The sequence below is a fragment of the Nymphaea colorata genome, chromosome 3, assembly GCF_008831285.2.
Source record: "Nymphaea colorata isolate Beijing-Zhang1983 chromosome 3, ASM883128v2, whole genome shotgun sequence".
NCBI classification, from domain to species: domain Eukaryota; kingdom Viridiplantae; phylum Streptophyta; class Magnoliopsida; order Nymphaeales; family Nymphaeaceae; genus Nymphaea; species Nymphaea colorata.
The window spans coordinates 24387231-24407667 of NC_045140.1; the positions used below are offsets into that span (position 1 = coordinate 24387231).

Consider the following 20437-nt stretch of genomic DNA (forward strand, 5'->3'; position numbering starts at 1 on the left):
ATTAACCTTAGAACTTTAGGAGCATTCGGATTTGAACATTTTCCTATGATTAAGTACTAAACCACTTCTCTAAAGAAATTAAGTGTCATTTTAGTATTTATCTTTCAGCAGCTCTTTTCACATGGAAGTCCAAATAATGCTAGGTAATTGTCATGCTTTTGATTACATATTACATAAAAATAACTTACATCGAAAAATTGAAATTTTGAAACTATAATTCAGTTCCTACATCGAAAAATTTCTGACTGGGTTTTACACCGCTTTCAGCTCAAGTGCGGTTTCCTCGAAACTCAAATGATTAAAAAGAGTATTATTTATTTTAGCAATTAGAATTTAATATGAGTTAAAGGCATAATAGCAAAGGTCCTCGTATGGTAGTACTAAGAAAATAAAGATAGGCAAAATATGTCTGGTCCCAATTGAAAATAACATTTTCTTAGTCTATATGACATAAATGATTTATAGACGTGCGGTTGGCTATCCTCCTACCAAAGAAACACAAAGTCTAAGGTATTAAATATCTTTGAACATGTAACCGGTAGGCAGCCAGGCTCCGTTTTGAATTCATGAAACGGCAATTTTTTATCCTGCAAAAGGGAGATAGTAATTTACACTTCCACGAAGCATCAAAAGCATACCATTCAGAGATGGAGGAAGGGTGAAAGCTTTTGCTCTTTTGTTGAAGAGTAGGATGAAATACTCCTTTTACTCAACCAACTAAAGCATTTAATTGATTTATAATTCATCTAACTTCGAAACCCTTCTTTCAATGTTTTCACCTCTCAATTTCCTTTTCTTAAGCAGAAAAAGAAGATTATCTGTTATTGGTTTGTTTCTTTTCATTTTGTAAAACCTGAACAGCTTGTCTTTAAGCCTATCTCCTGTGGGTACTCATCGCCTTTGACGGGTTTACTTCACAAGGATCAGATGATTCAGATCTATTGAGTTTCCATTGAACAAGAAGTGGGAGAAGAGAAAAAGAGAAACACATTTGGATTGTTATGTGGAAACCTGTGTGGATTTATGTTGAGAAGATAAATGAAATATGAACGGAACCTCAAGAAGGATGTCATCAACTGGGGTGCCAATTTATGTGATGAACAATGATTCGCCAAATTAGTATTAGTGGGTGCTACAGCATCGTCACCGTCCCTCAAAATTCTCCCGATAACATGTCGCAGTCAGGGGCGGGGGGAAGGGTGGCCGACCGGGGCTTTGGCCTCCTCTCAATAAAAAAAAATTAAAAAGTACATGTAAATTTTTTTAAAAATCATTTATTCTATATAAAAGTCATTTCGGCGTTTGGTAAAATTTTGAAACTATAATTTGATGTCCTGTATGAAAAATTTCTAACTCCACCCTCAATAGCAATTAAAAAAATGAAATTAAGTTCAAGTTGTTGGACTGGACAATATGGACTAGACTATTTTGTCTTTTTTGGTGCACAAACTGTAAAGCAAAAACAAAGGTGCCCACTTGATTGGAATATCGTTTTCTTTGAGTACGGCGGCTCCATGCCATGATAAGATTTAGCTTAGAATTCAATGGAGTGTTTGATTGCCTCAAATTCTGTGTTTGAGTGCCCAATTTATCAAAGCGCCTACCTTCAATTTATAATTTTAACCAACCGAGAATTTAAGATCGCTATTGATCCATTGATTTCAAAGTTGAAGGTTTTTCTTGTGTGTTTCAAATACAAAATTGCTGATTCTGAAGTCTTAGATCACATGGGATATTGCAAACCCAACCGATGGTTTAGATCTATCTTTGAAGGAGTGTTTGATGGCATCGGATTTGACATCCTTGGGATTTAAAAGCCATGAATTTAAGATCAGATCTTCCTCCCTCTGTCAGGCATTTTTTCAATGCAAAGAAATAAAATAAGATTCTCAAGTCATGGACCTTTACCATGAATCCTTTATTACATTAGTAAAAACATGTCATGTCATGTCTATATCATGGATTTCAAATCTAAAATAATCAAACGCCCTCTCAACGTTTGTTTGTGTCTTGTTTTTAAAATCAGACCTTGGATGCTAGTATTGTAAGACCTGACGTTTATGTATAATCTGGTGCACTCACTCTGGTTCCTATAATTGAAGATTATTATTGGCTTCCTTCACATAAATGTGGCCCCGGACATAAATTTCTAATTGCGCCACTTGTTTGGCCATATAAACCCGACACTTCGATTATCCAGATTACAGTCTTTCTTTATTGGCACACGAAAATTTCATCATATTCTTTTGTTATCTAAATCCGATTTGAACAGTAAAATATTCATTAATTTATCTCCTTGTTTCCATTAGAATCACGTGACAACCAACCTACACGTAAAACAAAAATGGATTCTCCTTTGAAATGCCTACCATGAAACTTTCTTCAAATTTGAATTTCAGAGCGAGCTCACAGAATGGTGCCATTGACCACATATCATATGCAAACACACGAATCAATCTCACGTCGCCAAGTTAGACTGGATGTGCACACAATAACATTCTTTCTTAGGAGAATGTGAAATTGTTCATAGAAAACGGCGGACTGGATTTTGTAAGTAATCTTTCAGGCAACCTCAAGTTTTCACGAGTTGAGATGTCTTTCTTTTTTCCGAGGAAATCGCACTTGGGTTGAAAGATTTTGCCAAGAACGATAACGATACAGAGAAGATTAGCATGGTCGCGAAGATTAGCATGGCCGCTGGGCAAGGAAAACACATACCTGGTATTATAAAACCAAGATAATCGAACCATTGCCTCGCGTCTTATTCGCCGCCAGCCCAACAAGCTATGCCAAACCTCTTGGAGTCACGTTTTTCTAAAACATATGAGTGGGGAATGGGCAATTACATATATGTGAATAAGCTTGCTCTTCAAGTTTCATCATCCGATGAATTTCTTTTTTTTTTTTAAAGTTGGCTGCAAATATTGGAAGTTAGCTAGCTAGCTATCTTTGACACTACATTAGATTACGTATATGCAGAAAAAAGAAAGTTACGTCATGGATTAATTAATCAGTATAATGGTTTTGAAATACTTTATTAGGAAGAAAAGAGTTCTGTTTTCAATGTATAAACATGTGAGCGAGCCAGTCTAATTGAACTGGTGGGTCGCAATGTTTTGCTTACAAATGTCTTTGTATTCTCTAATTTTCTTACTCCAACTGATGTTGTCAAAAAATGCGTAAGAGATAGGTATGCATTGTTTGTAGTCAAGTACACGAAAAGAAAAATTAACAAAAGAAAAAAAAAGCTCGCTATCTTTCCACCACACACTTACCAGGACACATTTCATCTGCTTACACAAGAATCATCAACAGTCAAATTGTGGTTGAGAAAAAAATACACGGCTCCCCGGCATATATATATATATATTGGTAGGTACGAGACTCTTAAAGAGTGAGACCAATAAGCAATCATCTTGGTCAAGATGGATGGATGGGTCAAGATGGATGACTCCTCAATATTTTAATTATATAGTATTAATTAACATTTTTTGCTTGATTTTTTTCAATTATCTATTGTGAAAAAATGAATAGCCAAAATGATTTTTTATCTATCTCAAAGGAAAAGGAGTTTGAATGAGGAAAGGGGTGGAGAATAGAAGATACAAGACCAGTTCACTTAACCTACAACGGCACCGGCGGTCCGGCACCCCTCAACCCAAAGCAACGTCTTCCATGTCAGCAGAACGTAGCACTTTTGGGAATCAAAGAGAAAACTCTGTCATAACGTGCCACCGTGCCGACTTGGTTACACTACACATCAAAAGAGACGGGCTGAGCTCCGCTCTCGAAGTTTGAGTGCAGAAATAAACTTGTTTATGCTAAAGTAACGTCTGAAAAGTGTGGTTTCTTTTTCTGAAAGTTGTGCCATAAATAAACTAAAGCAGAAGGAAATGACTAAATAATTGTGCCATTAGTGAACAAAAGTAAATAATTGAAACAGCAAACTGATGCATTTTTTCTGTAGCAGATAACTTTCTAACTAAAGGTTGAAGGGCGCTTTCAAAAAGCTAATGAACTTGAACCATATAATCACCGGTGCATCGGAGATGAGCAGAAAGCAACCGACCTGTGTAATTCCTTCATCGCATAAATAGGCATGTATTTTAGCTGAACATTTCAAAAATTTCAAACTGCCCCTCTCTATTCATATTGTCTTTCTTTATCCTTTTTTATGGTTTTTTTTTATTTGCAACCAATTTTTTTTCCAAGAGTGAAGTTTTCATGTTGTCAATATGTTTTCCTATACGGATTCATAGTCACAAAAAGTCTATTTTTTCCAAACAAAAAAAAAACACGTTAAAAACATAAGAAAAAAATGACAGAAGGTTGTGTTTTTTAAGAAGACGCCAGAATAGAATGCATTTTTCCTCATTATTTTAACGTTCTTTACACGTTTTTTTAACATTTTGATTGTTACATTTTTATTTTTCGTATTTATAGTTGTTTTAAATTTGCCAAGAAACTAACGTTGACGTTAATTCGAAAGGAAGTGTTGTTAGCATCATTGTCTGATAAACACTCACCTTGCATCCATATTCTTAGAAAATTGTAAATTTGAGAACCATGAATTTAAGATATGTGAGTTTCTAACCCCAGGAGAGGTCTGACTTCAACTATAGGAATGATTATGTAACCTTGTTGTACTCTATGTATTTTCAAAATATAGGATTTAAAATACCTGTTGAGGATCATAGATCAGAGTTTCTGAAATCCAAGATCCCGATATCTCAAAACCCCTTGAATATGAGATCGAAGATATCAAGATAACCAAACGCTCCATAAGATTCTACGAAGAGAAAGAAAGAGACCTTTTGTTTTTTCCTCCTTTTCCAGTTCCACGCTAGTTATTGTCAACAATATTTTAGCCGCGTTAATTGAATGCCGACATCTGAAAGCAGTTTGGACTCTGGAGGTGTGTCCCAAAGGCCTGATTAACAGAAATGGAAAACAACAAGGCTGCGGCTAAATTTTCAGATCAGCTGCTGTAGGTGTTCAAATCGATTAATAATATAGTCCTGTTTTTTTGGCTTGTTTCTATGCAACTTTTGGCATTGGGCTTTAAGTACTCGCAAAAGCACAAACGTCGAAGTCGAACGGCCCATCCCAGCGCTACATTTGTGACAATTAACTTCTTCTTTTCCTCTAAGCGATTAGTTTGGCATTTGACCGAAAAAATCTGGTTCCGACCCTCGATTCTCGCCAATAGTTTCCTCTACTGAAAGTTATAGTAGTACATAAATAGCTCAACCATAGCCGAGCCAGAAATTTTGGCTGAAGAGGTCACTGATCCAATAACTTTTAAAGACACTTATATATATAAATAGTCAAATATATCAAATTATTTAATGAAAAAATAAATAAACTATGTGAGGCTGGCGTCAGCCCCCACCAGCCACCATGTGGCTCCGTGCATCAAAAGGGCCGGGAAGATTAGTTAGACTAATCAAAATTTTCTGCCAATAGATTAGATGCTGTTTTTCTTCGTGCTGTAAAGTGGAAATTTGACGAATTAAAGTTCTCTGCCAATAGATAGGCATTCCATCTCCCTCCAATACTTGCCAGTGAGCGTGTACATTTTGGCTTCTACTTTCTCATGGCTGGGGCCGCTACACATGAAAGTTCTCATTGTCCAGTATAAGGTCACAATTATTAGAAACATGACCAAATTAATCCCTGAAACAAGTCATGATGCAGTAAGCTACTGTAATATGACGTCAAGAAATCAAATTTAGTTAGACCAAAGACGCATGTTTGTCTTGCCGGGGCCGCTAAACTTAGAAGTTGAGTGCCCTACCAAGACAAAGTCCAAGTACTGGAATCAAACAACAGATAACAGCCTTTTAATGCAAGAACTTCTTCCCAGTAACTCTAGCATCTTTTAGTAACACTACATTTCCTGGTAATGAAGATAAAGTTCCTCAGCTAAACAATGATTTCCTACGATGTCTTGGCCTATGCAAAAAGTGAGTCATAAAGATCTCGAGGACCAGATTTGGACAGTTACCACAAGGTATTATACATTATTAGGACGATGATTTGTCGCCTCCTGAAATTGGAAGATAGACCCCTTCTGCTGCCAACCAGACATTATCTGCACGCTTCTCTCGAACTCCACAAACCTGGAAGACAACAGCGGTGGTGATCAACTCCCATTGAAGATGTGGAAGAACCAACAAAATTAATTTGTTAGCACAAAATAATGCCTCCATACCTCTTGCTGACCACCAGCTATACGGCTGTACTTTTTATCATGACTATGAAGATACCCCCCAGTGTCAAGGTGCTTAAGCCTTATTCTCTGATCTTGCCTCCAAGTCTTTCCATTCCCCTCAATCTCAAGCCTAAGAAAGGAACAAAAGTAACATCGGTTAGACAGACACATGCAGATACACACACACACAAAAGATAGACAGACAGAGAGAGAAAGAGAGAAAGAGAGAGAGAGAGACCTCCAGAAATCTCCAGTGTCTGATTCTGAATCGCTGCCAAAGCAACTCACCTTCACACAACAGGTACAGTTGTAGTTCAATAACGAGATATGACACGAGTGAGAAAATAACAGATTTCAAGGAACAAGGTTCCATATACAGAAGGGAATGCTCACAGCAGACGACCAAATAAAATATTTTTCCATTTTGCACCCTAAAATATTTCCTTAAAGAGTTAAAAACACCAAAGTTTTGTTCCATATTTCCAAAAGTTAGCTCCTATAGAATTTAAATTTCCATTTTATCAACATGTTTCATCTTTGACTTTATCTTTCCTAATTTAAGTAGATAGTTTAACCAATCTTATCAATATCGTACAATACGCGTGTATCGTAATCTTGTACGCGTGTGTGTCGTAATCGTATTGCTTGTATCATACGATATGGGCGATACACCTCTACATTGTACGATACGGAGAAAAACACAAAAGAGGGTCCGTCATGCCCTTTTTTGCATTATGTTTTAAAGTTTAAACACTCTCATCTCTCGCTCCCTCTCTCTCTCTTCTTGTTTCTAAAAACTCCAAGAGACATGGGAGGGAGAGGTTTTGTCCATTTTCATCAAAAATCATTGAAGATTCATCGATTTGAGAGAGCCTACTAGTTGGTGAAGAAGCTTTCTCATAATGGGAATGGTGGGAAGCTTGGAAAAAGAGGGTCTTTTGGTTTCTAACACCAAGAAGGTAAAAAATTACTCATTTTCGTCGTTGAATCATTCATTTCTCTTATTCCCTACAGTTAATCGTAGGTTTTTACTTGTTTTATAAAATTCTATAAATTTTCAAGCTTAAAATTGTGATGGATGCTTATTATGTTATTTTGAATCTCTAATTTCTTATTTTTGAAGTGATATACATGAATATTCCTCATGAATGATGATTTTTTTTATATTGAATACATTTTTCTTGATTTTTTCTGATTGTTTGTTTATTATCCGATTCTTTTTCGGATTTTTTATGATTTTTCTCTATTTTTTCTGATTTTTAATAATTTTTTAAATTAAAAAATTAAATTTATAATACGCTACACTACGTTTGTGATACATTACAATCCGGGGTATAGGTCGGCCCAGCTACACCTTTTACAACATTGGGTTAAACATTGTAACAACTTTGTTCAATTTTATAATCTAGACTTGCTGATGCTCCAGTATGCTTACTGCACCACATTAGAACTGTTTGAAGAAAAAGGGGCCCACCATGAATGGCAGTTTGCCGCCACGAATTGAAAACCTGGTAAGAGAACTACATTACAAGACCATGAACAGAACTAGATTAAAAATCTCAATCAGATTTTGACCAGAGTCAGAACTACTCCTGAAAATCAGATCCAATGTTGAGTCATACCAGGCCACATCCACAGTTAACCCTTTTGAATCTTAAACAGTTTTATGGCCTTTGTTAATTTTGCATTAGTACAACAAGATGTTTATATTAGTGTCAAGAGGTCTACAGAGGAAAAGCTTAAAACATGACAAAGTTAAAACACTTGGAATGTTTCCCCCTTTTTCCCTTATGTAAAGGCAAGTAGTTGGGGTAAAACACAACAAAACAAGGTAATGTATCAGTCATAAGGTATAACACATTTTAACAACCTTGATATCAGAAAATTATAACTCAAAAATAAAAAAATATAGATAAGCATCACAATGAAGATTTTCAGTTCATTGGTAATATAATAGGTTCCACATAATTTTTCTTTGGTTTTCTCATTGATTTTAACAGTAGATCATAGATTCCACATGATTTTTCTTGGGTTTTCTCAATGATTTAATATTTGATTTGTTTCTCACCTCAAGATTGCCAGATATAGGGGATGCATGCAAATGACTGTGAAGCCATTTTCGGGTTCTCATGTGCAGTAAACGGATAATAGCCCCACTATTGATAACATCCCCTTGCTTTGCCGATGTACCAGGCTGAGGTCTTACAATCTGCAGAATTATAACATTGATTTAGAAGAGGAATCAAAATTGAACAAAGAATGGATGGCATGTACTTATTCATGACAATCACATGATCAACAGCAATCCAGCAAAAAAGACAATAAAAAGCCAATAGAGTTCCAAATGATTTAAACTCCACGGGCAACTACTATTTTGCAATAAGAGAATAAGCACTCCGGAAATTTGTTTCTACTATACACGAGAGAACTTGACAAATCAGTTAGCCTCGAATATAACATTCTAAATAACTACCAATAGGCACTGCAAATAAACAACAAAAAAATACCTCCACTTTATAGACAAAACGCTGATAAGCAATCATGACAAGTAGTAACAGAATTATTTTCAGAAAAGGCAGTATTTAATTTGAAAAGATACTATATGAGATATCATCAAACCTGAAAGAACAAAAAATAAAGCACATAGTTGAAGTTGTCAGTGCACCCTTGTAACATACATTAAATTTATGACAATTCCCTCACTTTTATGATTTCAGCCAACTAAAATCTATCGTGAACAGCAAGAGCATGAATATACAGATAAATATGGACCATCCAGTTGACCAGTTAAAAATTTAAGATAGACTAAAAAGGCAATTGTCTCACAAAGAAGAAATATTTATTTTGAACTTGCAGCATTTGCAACCTATGTTCTTAAGACCTCGCCTAAGCATCAGTCCACACCTGTCGCCTAAGTCCACCACTTAGGTGATGGAATAGGTTTTGGCACCTAGGTTGGTGCCTAGGCACCACAACACGCCTGGTCCATGGGAAAGTGAAAAGTCACCTTCCCTTTCAATTAAAGTTTCTTAATTGAGTATATACTGTTATGTACCTTATTTTGTATTGATTACATATTTTTATGTACTGTTATGTTGATCATGTTGTTATATGTATATTGTTAGTCACTTAGTCTGTTATATAGTATTGTGATACCTCATACTTGTTATATGTATACATTCGTATGGTCATGTTACGTACTTATATCATATAGTTATATGCATTGTTAATTTGTTATACTTGCTATAAACTTATATGTATATACTATTATGTTAAATTGTATTATAATACAATTTGCTATTCCTATTATATGTATTGTAATATGTGTTATATGTATATACTGCTATGTACAGTCTGTTGTAAATGTTATATAGTATTGCATCAACCTATTATATGTATATTGTTAGCCTGTTATATAATACGTAGTATTGTGATACCTGCTACATGTATACGTTGATATGGTTATGTAGTTATATGTATTGTTATTGTTGTCTACTTATATGTATACTATTACACTGTTAGCTTTTTTTGTTATATTATGTCATTCTTTAAGTACAGATGAATTAAAGCCTTCTTGCAAATTTACATTCCTTCTTCTAGAGATTAGAATTTTTTTTTTTTGGGTATTAGATTACATTTAATGAGTAATGTTAAACTTCTTCTATTGATTTTGCATATTCAATGAAGTCAACAATTAATTTTTGAATGTTTAAGTTGATTATGCTTGTCATATTACTACTCTCCACATTTCAAATATCAATAATAGTTAATCAAAATAACTTGACATATTAACATAACTAAAAAAAATTGGTTGATTTTCTTGCCTAGGCACTAGGCATTGCCTGGCGCCCGAGCAGCACCTAGACTCCTTGACAACATAGTTTGCAACATAACGTCATCAATATGTAAAGGGCTTCTGTTTTGTAGTTTTCATCTCATGAAAATAGGTACCTAACTGGCTCCTTTTCCACCATGTAAACAAGAAACGGTCTCGTTCTCCATAGACATCATCCACAAACTCCCACATAAGGACACACAAGGCATTGTAAGATCGTACATGCATGCAGACATACATGCACAGACATCAAGTTCATGATTTACTAGGATTGCATCCGTTAGAAGCTGAGAGTCTCCTTTTCTTCCCTAGGTTTTTACTCTGATTACTTTTCTTACTTCTTAGACTCTTAGTTAACCAAATAAATGGCAAAAAGGATGGAAAAGTGTACAAAGGCCTCCTCCTTGCCTAATATAAAAATATTAAGAAATGTGCAAGTTCCGTGCCCAATAGACTGAGCCAAAACCTTATTGGATGTAGATTTACAAGAAAAATTGGATGCCTGTTAACTATGTGGGTCAAACCTAGAACCCGGTGACAAATCCCCATCAAGCAAAGATTAACTTCACGAAGCCACTTATGGCATATAATCCACTGCTTTTCACAAAAGGAAGGCTGCAGTGGTTTGAAGGTCATTCACGTCACAATATGCAAACAAACAGCTATACAAGGGAGCAGACACCCTAATACAGCATCAAACTTTTGCAGAAGAGGATATTTGCAGATGAACTGTAACATGAAGTTACGATCCTATTTCGCACCCTTATTCGGGTTGCACGACTGAAAGAAAACAGAAAAGGCAAGTGATTAGGCAACAGCATATCTACGGATAATATGCAACAAATAAAAGGAAAGAAAATGGCAACAGAGTAGACACGCCTGGTTCTAGATCCTCCACATTCAATCTGACAAATACACAATCTGAGAACCATCGGAGCAACAAAAGAGTTATGAACATTCCAAAAACAAAGGAATCCATAACAATTTGCAAAGGATGACTAACCCAGTAGCTGTTTGCGTCATCAACGTTAGGGAAACCAGTGACGGATTGCTGACCGCTTCCAGAGCCATAAGGCACCTCATGAGAATGCAACCGGAATTTCGTCTTCTCGTGCATCAATTTCAGAACCGACCCATACGTAATCTGCAGCATCCAACGCAATACACAATGAAAAGAAGCAGAACAAAGAAACAGAAAGCTGGCGGAACGTCCAACTGGAAATGCAACTAGGGCACAAGAAACAGAGATCCTCCAGCGAAAATTGGTATCGCACCTCGACCCCTTCAGGATTAGCCGAAACCGGGGACGTATAGGAGAAGTCGGAGTCAAGATTCAGGAGAAGGAAGACGGAAAGGGCTAGGAGGGAGGCTCCCATGGAGAAAAGGGCGAGAAGGAACCAATTCTGCTGCCAGAAAGGAAGGACTGGAGAAATAGACCCTCTGTACACGATCCTGGTGGGCACCGAAGAAGACGATGAAGAAGAGGAACCAGCGCTCTTCCTCCGCGATACCGAAGATTGCGTAGATGAGAGGGAAGCGTCCCTCGCCGGCGGAGCCACGTTTCCGGTGTTTCCTACCCAGATTGGTTCCGCTCCCAACTGCCGCCTGGCTCCCCCAATTTCCCTCTCTCGGTCTCGAATCCCTGTCGGTGTTTATAGTTCTCGGTTTATTTCGGTTTCTGTCACCGGTGGGACCGATCTGTTCCTCGTTGATGACGAGATGTTTACGCATTTGGACCAATAAAAATGTGACATGTGGCCTTTTTTGGACGTGGCAATCTGTGATTGGCGAAACTAGGGTGGGAAGAACGAGTTCAGGACTTCAACAACACGGTCCGTTCCGTCTTCCTGATGTCAACGGGTCGCATGTTGATTACGATCATTACTTGGATTTGATATATATATGACCACACGTTTGCATCCGAATTCAAATGTTCCTGCTTGGGTTGGGTTTTGTTATTGGAAAAACTTCATGTGAATCTAGTCTCCTAGTCATGAATTTCCGAGACTAACCCATTCATTTCAAGAAATGGGACTGTAGATAGATAGTCACTTTTTAGACCTCTCGAGATATTTTTATGTTGCAAAAAGAAAGAGTGATGGAGCTTGGTGGTCAAACTTCATGCCATCACTTGTAAACTACCGAACAAAATGGCAGCCGAGTTTTTATGGGTTGATACAGCAAACCACAAAAACCATCATCGTATCAAATGGGCTACTTTATGTCTTCTTAAGTCAGAGGATGGTGTAGGATTCAGAGACCCTATTGAAACTAATCAGGCAAACTTGGCGTTCTTAGTGTATTGCATGTCTCAGCAATCATCACTCTGGCCAGAGCTTGTTAGAGGTCGTTACTATGAGCGAGAAGGCCTGACGAACAATAGTATAAGGGGAAAAAGAGTGTCCAAAGCATGGTGTAGGGCTCTGCATGCTTGGAGTAGGATTGAAGGTGATGTCCACTTGAAGATTGGCAATGGTGAGCTGACCAAATTCTGAACTGACCAGTGGGGAGCAGATCGACTGATAGATAAAATCCCAACTTCCCATCTACATTTGGTTCGTGACACGATTGGGAGCAACGTTAAAGACATTATGAAAGTGAATGGGGATTACATTAGTCACTTCCTTGCTAGATTAAACATTCCTTTCAACTATCCTGATCTTGAGGATGAGCAGCCAAATGTCTTGGTATGGAGATGTGGAGATCAAAGGGACTTCAATGGGTGTGAACTTTGGTAAATGATTAGGAAGAAAGGTCTTAAGAACAATGACAATATGCTCGCGTGGAAATGGAGAGGACTTCCAAGAGCTACCTGGACTGTTTATTTAGGTGTCTCAGGACGCTTTCTTACGGATAGTTTTGTGCAAAAACAAGGTCAATCCCTAGCTTCGAGGTGCCCTGTTTGCCAACAAGAGATCGAAGACCTCAAACATGTGTTCTTCACTTGTAAAGGAGTCCGGTCTATCTAGAATTGCATTTTTTATAAATTTGGGAGGGCCAAACAGTGGCATAGGAGTCCCAATAACATAATGCAAGGTCTATCTGGTGGCACAAGAAAGACTTTAAAGAAAAAAACTTTCATAAATGTTGGAAAGACAGTTTCATATGGCGATATGGTTCATTTGGAAAACTCGTAATCACAGTAAACATAAAGACGATCTCCTATCGGCAACTTGGCGACATAGTTTTGGATGCACTGAAGTGAGTTCTGGTAGAATTTCCATTGGAAAGGAACCCAGCATAACAAAATTTGTAATTGGCGCTCTGGGATTCCATGGAGCAAGGGAGTCATTTATGATGATAGATGGGTTGAAATCAGCATTTATTCGTGGTGCAAGTGCAGCAAAAGAGGAGTAGCAAGCCTCATTAGAGACGTCTCTGGAGGATTCCAATTTGGCTTGGCTTGTTTGTTCGGGAACAACGCAGGGTGGTGGGAGACAAAGGTTCTTCTGGAATGAAGATAACTCTGGGTGCATTTATTTGCATGCCAATGATGGTGATTAGAAGAAGCACTTATGCAACATCATTGAACGGAGAAACTGCAAATCTTTTTATGAGGAGCAACAGCTTTCTTAATAGGCTTTCCATTAGCAAGGGATGGCCGCTTGCTAAAAGTACTCACCTTTTGTTTACTATTCCAATCAATGGTTTGTATAAGAAATGGATTTCCCATGACAACATGTGGGTTCCATTTAACGAAAGTCACACTATGCGTTGAGGTTCTCTGGGGACCCATTTTTTGTTGTACATATTACCTCATTTTGTTGCAATAAAAGGTTAGGAGCCTAACCCCCACACAGCCATTGTCCGGAACCATATGCAAATTGAAACAATGTGGATAAAGCACTTGAAAGCATGTCTAGTATCTTATGAAGATGAAGATAAAGGTAGGGACTTGAGTTTTGTTGTTGGCGATAATTGTCATCCAACATTCATCTCAAAGTGGATGGAGTTGGGACGTGAACAGATCAGATTCAGTTCCGGTAATACTCAAAGTGGAACTTGAACTTGGAATCAAGATCTGACTACCATAAATAGGTCGGCGTTTGAAACGCTTTTAGATTCGGACGCCCATCATAGAACTGTGCAAGAAAAGCAAAAAATTAAACTGAGCATAAACCTATTCTAATAAGGTAATCCAACCCAAATAGTTGGATATGATTAAATAGAATAGTATATTCAAATAACTGAAGTCTCAAATCCACCACTTCAATATGGCCAGATTGCTCAAGTCCCAGGAGGATAGCTCCTTTGATCACATAGAGAATTCTCGAGTCTAGGACTCGAGTACATCTTTTGCATGTCACAATTTTTTTTTCTTAAAGGGAAAACAAATATGGCAACAAAAATCAGCCATGCATTGGAATTTGAAATAATGGAATTATGACATGGTATTTAATGGGTGAAAGAAAGTCACAGTTACTATGAAAAAGCATTTCTCAAGAAGAATATTGTGGTTTTAGAATACATGTTCTTATAACATGTTCCAGAAATACGACGTTCTTGTTTCAAAGAATATAGTGTGATTTATATTCAGCATTTATTGTTGGATCTAGAGCAACATTCACAATCACATTATGTTTTCTAAAACAAAATATAGTGTTTTTTTCACATCTATGCTCTAAAAAACAATATTCCTCTTATAGGTTTCTCTTTTATATTTTGATTTTTTACCATGTATATACATATTTTCTATACATCTATTCAAATCTGAATGGTAATGCACCGATTAATTTGTAAGAGTGTTGAATCCAATTCCAGAAGGAAAATAATCATGCAGTAGATCTGGGCAACACACGAATTCATATAAACCCATAAGCAATAATACGGCACTGCAACACTTACAATGACATACACAACGGTCAGTACAAAGTAACGCCTTAGTGCAATATCGACGACGACGCGTACAATAATGCGCATGAAAGTAATGTCCGTCGTTACGCTTCAAAAGATTTCTGGAAGCACCGATCCGTTTTCGTACTGTTGTAAACGTTTTTCTATTTTTTGTACTTCACTTATCTCATAAAGATCATAAGTGCATATTATCAAAAATATGAAGAAAATGGGTTTCAGCAGAAAAAACATTGATTACAAATGGTCTTGACGAAACATCACTTGTCTAATGTATCATTCATCCTTAAAGACCCCATCAATGAATATACCCAACTGACAAAAGCAGGTTGCCCAAATTGTTTCCACCTTAAACTGAAACGAGTTTATTGTTTTCACTAAGAGCAAACTTCTGAACCTGTCAACGGTAAAAAAAAAAAAACTGTGTTTATTTCTAATGGATAAACAGGTAAACTACATCAGCAATAACCATGTATTAACTTCACAGCAGGTTTTCCAAGACGCAGATATCAAAATTGATCACAGGCACCCTCTGGCTGCTGAAGGATACAATACCAAAAGTGCAAGAACAGTCACAAAGCACACCTACAAGAATCAGCCAAGTCTCGCTTCCCTCTGTAGAACCTGATCCAGAGACAGGTCAAATAACACCAAACATGACATTAATAAATCTATATCATTAAAAAAAAAACAAAGAAATATCTTAAATTGTCATCCATAGCAATTATGCAAATTTTCACTTGTTCAGCAACAAACCGACACAGTTAAAATCAATTGAAACACTAGAAAAACATTCCACTGGATGACCAATTGACACAAGGATAAGCATACAAAGAGAGTGAGAACTCAAATGGGCACAAAATGGACCGTAGTGGGGTCGAATGCTAATAAGTGTACAACTAGAAAAAGAAAATTGCAAAACGCAGCAGAAAATATTTTAGCATACATAACAAGATCTTGTCATGAGTGCAACCTTTGAAAAACAACTTAAATAAAGAGTTGTCATTTTGACGAGGTATCAACATAGAACAAACAAAAAACACAATGTAGAACTGCATGATCGAGAGAAAACCAGCATAAAAAAAACAATTGAGATCTAAATGATGTGAAAAAAGAATTTTTTTTTTAAAAAAAAGCATGCTTCCAACCTTAACAATGAAAGTGTGTATATGGTGATCATCTCATGGCCATTGAGAAGAATCAGATGGTTAATTTCAAAAGAAAAATGAACTTGCAACCAAGCAACCTCACATAGTTGCTGGCATATGGTGCAGAATAGCTGATTCTGACATGGTTGGTTTCATGACAGCGTGCAAGGTGCTGGTACAAGGTGAAACAAATCGGATTTGTGACATGGCTAGTTTTCTGGACAAGGTGCAAGAAAGGTCATAGCTGGATCATAAATGCTACAAACAAGCATGATAGAAACGACATACACCAGTAAATAGATGGCCTAACTATGATGATTAAAATTACAGAAATCATGAAACCTTAACAAAAATATATATACCATTCATCATTATACTGTGTTTCACACATAACAGCACTACAAGCACCTAGCACGATCATCTAGAATTACAGAATCAATAATTTATGCATTGTGGCCACTTTCATGCGATGATTTATTCACTGCTTTTGCAAAGAGTTTGCCAAAGCAAATTAAGAAATAATCATCAGTATTTCATGAGATAACAATCGAAAAGCTAGAGAAGCTAAACACGTAATCTTGCCTCTTCAGCAAATTTTATCAAGAGAGTGGTCCGTGGTCGTTGTTGGCCTTCCACTGGCACAAAATGAGCTGACACTGCAGCAGGAAAACCAGCACTGTCCAGAACACCCTATAGTAATAAAATTACAGACAACTTTCAGATATTATCACCTAAGGTCAAAGGAAGAAGTTTTGTCTCACAGCAAAATCAACATACCCTCACAATGCCAGCAACAAAAGCCCCACAATTGAATGCACCCATATCCTTTGGAATGGAGATAAACCTTCAACAAAGTATAGCACAAACTAAGAGCATAGATATAAAAGCCATAGATATCCTATCAAAAACATCCCTTCTCAATCAAGAAAAGAAAAAAAAACAATAATGCAGTGCAAAATATAATAGAAGGCAATACCGATTGACAAGAAGTTCTTTCTCACTGATCATATACTCATCTTCATGTTCTGTCCCTTTCTCAAGCGAGTCAGCTACCTACAATGATCATACGGAATATGTAAACTTAAAATCTTAAATTGCACATGCAAGTAGCTTCAGTATATTTTGAAGCCCAACTAAGGCAGACTACATTATTCATGGCTAGAGAAGGGCCTGACCTTTCCGAACAACACTTTCCATACTGTACTGTGCACAAAAGATAAAATCCCCAGCAAGCGTGTTTCCCTTCTATTTCCCTATAATGTCAAAAGTAAAAAAGCAAGTTAACATCTGTAACAATCACAGTAGAAACTAGCAAGACACTCTAGAAAAACTACGTTCACAGACGAAATTATAAAATTAAGATTACATCATGAGCTTGAGTTGGTGTCTAATGGAAAATACCCTTACAGTTACATAACCGTGTGAACTCAGAAACTAATCTACTTTGGAGTCCATCATGGTTCGATATATGGTAATTGACACATTAAGGTGCATCAGATGGAAACAACCATAACTCAGAAGCAATTTCGCCCTCAAAAATTTAACAAACCAAATTGTCATTCATCAATCAATAACTTTTGGACACCTTATCCCTATGGCAAAGAAGCTCCAATGCTCTTGCTCCAACAGCATAGCCTGCATCTTCTAGTCTGCCCTACATTTAAGAAATCAATGTCACGCACCATGAAAATAACGCTGAACCACTGCAATAGAAGAGGCAGAATTGTACTGAACAAATTTGCAAGTGAAGTATGCAAGTCTTGGACCAGTAAAACTTGTAGTCAAAACCTCAAGGAGAAAGCAAAGAGATTGAGGTTGCTACATGACCAAGGATAACACAAGAAATTCAAATCAACCCTCAAACTATTTATGAAAGTTATCACTCCCTCACAAACATAAGGTATAGACAAAGCATCTTTCACCTGATCCTATATATGTACATTTTCCAATAGAGAAAAGCATTCTCCACATCTGAATTCTTCTCTGTCATGCAATATCGAATGTAAAATTGTACGCCTAGAATTATGTGTTTTTTTATGATCTCTTCTATAAAAGCATAAAAAAAGAAGCTGTATTTACTTCTTGCAAGTTCAATGGCGAAACTAGGTTGTTAGACCAAAAGGTCGGGCAAGAACGATTACTTCTTTCCAAGGAAGTTTGTCTGGTGCGCAGCTAGTTCACAAAACAACATTGCTTGGTGCTTACCAATCCTATTAAGCCTAATAGGGCATTCAATTATACATCTAAGCTCTCGAGCAGGTTACGGTTAATATTTGTTATCAGCTTCAATGCAATCTATGTCACAACTGAAATTAGTAGTTTCCAACTATGTTATGCTACCGAAGTTGTCAAACTTCTAGTAAGGGGCATTGAGAGTTTCTAGGTTCATATTTTAAATGCTTAATTGATTCTCTTACCATGTTATGGTATTTCCACATAAAATCACATAACTCCTGGCTTTCCAGTTTTCCCTTTTTCATCTTTCCCATGCCTTCCATCCGTGAGCTCTCGTTTTAATTCAGATCATGTAAACAACAAAAGAACTATCAAGAACAGGGATTGCGTCGACACACTTTAACCCACACGACGCTTAGGAAAAAAACAAACAATTATGTTTAACGAGGCAGTTCAAATGCGGTAAATGAAATGGGTTTTACCTTCTTTCCAACTCGGCAATGTTGTCCACTTGCGTCTGGTTGTACTGTACGAGCTCAGAAAACAGAAATGCAAATGCGCTCATGCTAACCTGCAAAAAATCCAAGGCCAAATTCTATCGGGTGAGAACTGCAGAATATGAAACACCATCCACATCAATTCCCGTTAATTTAGACCTCAAGAGCAGGACTAAGAAAGGAAATGGGACAATAGACGTGATCCCAGGTTACAGAATTTGGGATCAATGCTCAAAAAGGAATAAAAAAACAAAATTCACCAGCACACATGTACGGGGAGAGAGAGGGAGAGAGACAGAGAGAGAGGGAAGGGGGGAGGGAGCACCTCCTGTTTGCCTTTGCTAAGGGGCTTGTCCAGGACATTCGCGTACTGCTTGGCCTTCCCAACACCAATCATGATGAAACGAGGGGCTGTCGCCCCTTCTCCCCTCAATTTCTTCTTCTTCTTCTTCTTCTTCTTCTTCTTCCTCCAAGATCTCTCTGCTCAGCGCGTTGTGCTCAACGCATGACCGCGGACGAGCCCTAAACGAGCCTCAAAAGTATCGACATCAAGAAAATATCGGCTATAAAATTCCGCAAAACTTAGGATGAAGCTGCTTTTGTCATGAAATTTTGCGCGGCACGTAACGAGAAGCATACTAGGCCCATAGGTTTTCTCTATTCCTATTCCCAATATTACAGCTAATTGACAAATTTATACTCTACTGTTCATAATTTGCATGTTTAGACCTGTCTTTAGACAACAATCCAAAAACATCCGACCTCAACTAGCCGGATCGAACACTCGACTCGAGACAAACTCAAGTTCTACGGAATCCAAATTCAGTATACTTGACTTACATTTGGATTTGGGCTCGAACTTGAGTTTTTCAAGTGAGTCAATGTCTGAAACTAAATTTTAGTAACTTACTCGCTCATTTGAAATGGACTAATCCGGCCCTGACCGGCATAGCTCAAACAAGCAAGCTTGAGGAATGAGGAGTGCCTCAAGTTCAACTTGCAACGAGCTCTGTACCATAAGGAAGGTGGGTCTTATCGCAAGGAAGGTGGGTCTTATCGCAAGCTGAAGCACGTGTAGGTCTCATCACCTAATACCAACACAGTTCTGAACCCTAAGGACAAGAGAAAGGAGGGGGCTTTGGCACACACCGGGGTAGTGGGATTAATCCTCTCGATCACCCAAAAATAAACCAAATCCAAACCTGAAACGAAAATGTGTGAAGTTCTATACTCACCAAGTAATGGGATTCAATATAATCCATAATTTTAAGTTCTAAACGGGCTTGCTTTTCTTTGTACTAATCTTATGCAAGGCATTATGTATATGTGTGTGGATTTATGCTATGAGGCAGTAGTGGAGCTATATATATGCTGGTGTGGGCAGTTGTCCATGCCAACAACAAATTTTTTATTTATTTTTATATAAATGTCTTACAATTATTTACTTAGTTATATATGTTGTGTTCCTTCAAAAATGAGAATTTCTACAAAATTCTTCCATAAGAAAAAAAAATTGGCTCTGCCACAGCTAAGAGGGTATTCAGCAACAAGAACAATAACACAATATTCCATGAATCTGTCCCAAGAAGATATTGAGAGAGATTCATCGAACATAGTGTTAGTATTCCTATTGCCAAACACCCCCTACATGAACTTACTTGAGCTTACACAAGCAGCACTCACCAAACTTAAGTTCGATTCTTTAACCAAACAAGCT

The 20437-nt window shown here is 37.3% G+C and overlaps 2 protein-coding genes across 3 annotated transcripts; both read right to left on the minus strand.

Moving 5' to 3' along the window:
- Positions 1–5816: 5816 nt before the first annotated feature.
- LOC116251499 (stromal cell-derived factor 2-like protein) lies at positions 5817–11692 on the minus strand. The gene is made up of 6 exons (XM_031625813.2): positions 11324–11692; positions 11053–11193; positions 8283–8423; positions 6453–6502; positions 6215–6344; positions 5817–6122 (listed from the first exon to the last, which is right to left on the minus strand). Exons 1-6 carry the CDS (start codon positions 11423–11425, stop codon positions 6027–6029), a joined length of 660 nt encoding a protein of 219 aa, XP_031481673.1. The 5' UTR covers positions 11426–11692; the 3' UTR covers positions 5817–6026.
- A 3372-nt stretch (positions 11693–15064) lies between these two features.
- LOC116249607 (uncharacterized) lies at positions 15065–19342 on the minus strand. 2 transcript variants are annotated; one of them, XM_031622755.2, is made up of 8 exons: positions 19046–19342; positions 18706–18794; positions 17634–17697; positions 17224–17301; positions 17025–17101; positions 16826–16892; positions 16631–16738; positions 15065–15524 (listed from the first exon to the last, which is right to left on the minus strand). In XM_031622755.2, exons 1-8 carry the CDS (start codon positions 19115–19117, stop codon positions 15495–15497), a joined length of 585 nt encoding a protein of 194 aa, XP_031478615.1. In that variant the 5' UTR covers positions 19118–19342; the 3' UTR covers positions 15065–15494. The 2 variants fall into 2 exon arrangements, with proteins under 2 accessions (XP_031478615.1, XP_031478616.1); XM_031622756.2 differs by lacking the exons at positions 18706–18794; positions 19046–19342 and adding an exon at positions 18466–18604 and having other exon boundaries at positions 17634–17702.
- Positions 19343–20437: the final 1095 nt, after the last annotated feature.